Source organism: Otolemur garnettii, unplaced genomic scaffold (genome assembly GCF_000181295.1).
Source record: "Otolemur garnettii isolate 467f Iridium unplaced genomic scaffold, OtoGar3 scaffold00003, whole genome shotgun sequence".
In the NCBI taxonomy this organism is placed as follows: Eukaryota; Metazoa; Chordata; class Mammalia; order Primates; family Galagidae; genus Otolemur; species Otolemur garnettii.
The window spans coordinates 46,800,806-46,801,248 of NW_003852398.1; the positions used below are offsets into that span (position 1 = coordinate 46,800,806).

At 34.5% G+C, this 443-nt stretch overlaps 1 protein-coding gene across 1 annotated transcript in view; it reads left to right on the forward strand.

Moving 5' to 3' along the window:
• Positions 1–443, forward strand: part of FBN2 (fibrillin 2) — a 247,395-nt gene that overhangs the window by 204,310 nt on the left and 42,642 nt on the right. The window contains exon 38 of the mRNA XM_012807203.1: positions 59–181. Within this exon, the coding sequence (XP_012662657.1) occupies positions 59–181 (123 nt within the window). The remainder of the gene's footprint in view (positions 1–58; positions 182–443) is intronic.

Sequence of the window (443 nt, forward strand, 5' to 3'; positions counted from 1 at the left end):
AAAAAAAAAAAATTTAAATGCCTTTTTAAACAAATGATTACTTTATTTTGATCTTCAGATATTGATGAATGCTCCTTCCAAAATATCTGTGTTTTTGGAACGTGTAATAACTTGCCTGGAATGTTTCACTGTATCTGTGATGATGGCTACGAACTGGACAGAACAGGAGGAAACTGTACAGGTACGGCCAGGCAAGGCCCGGGGGGTTCCCATTAGTTGAAATGAGTATCTGGTGCTAAGGATTAAAAATCCTCAAACTTCTGCTTAGCTCATAAGTACATTGGGTTGTACCTTTTTTGAAATTAAAAACTAAAATTACATTCCAGTATATTTATTCCTAACTCTGGGGTCATTCCATGTTATGTAAACAACTTAATAGTAAATATCTAACATGAAACTCCTAAAGTATCTCTTTGTCTATGTGTCTGTTCACATACATGTAC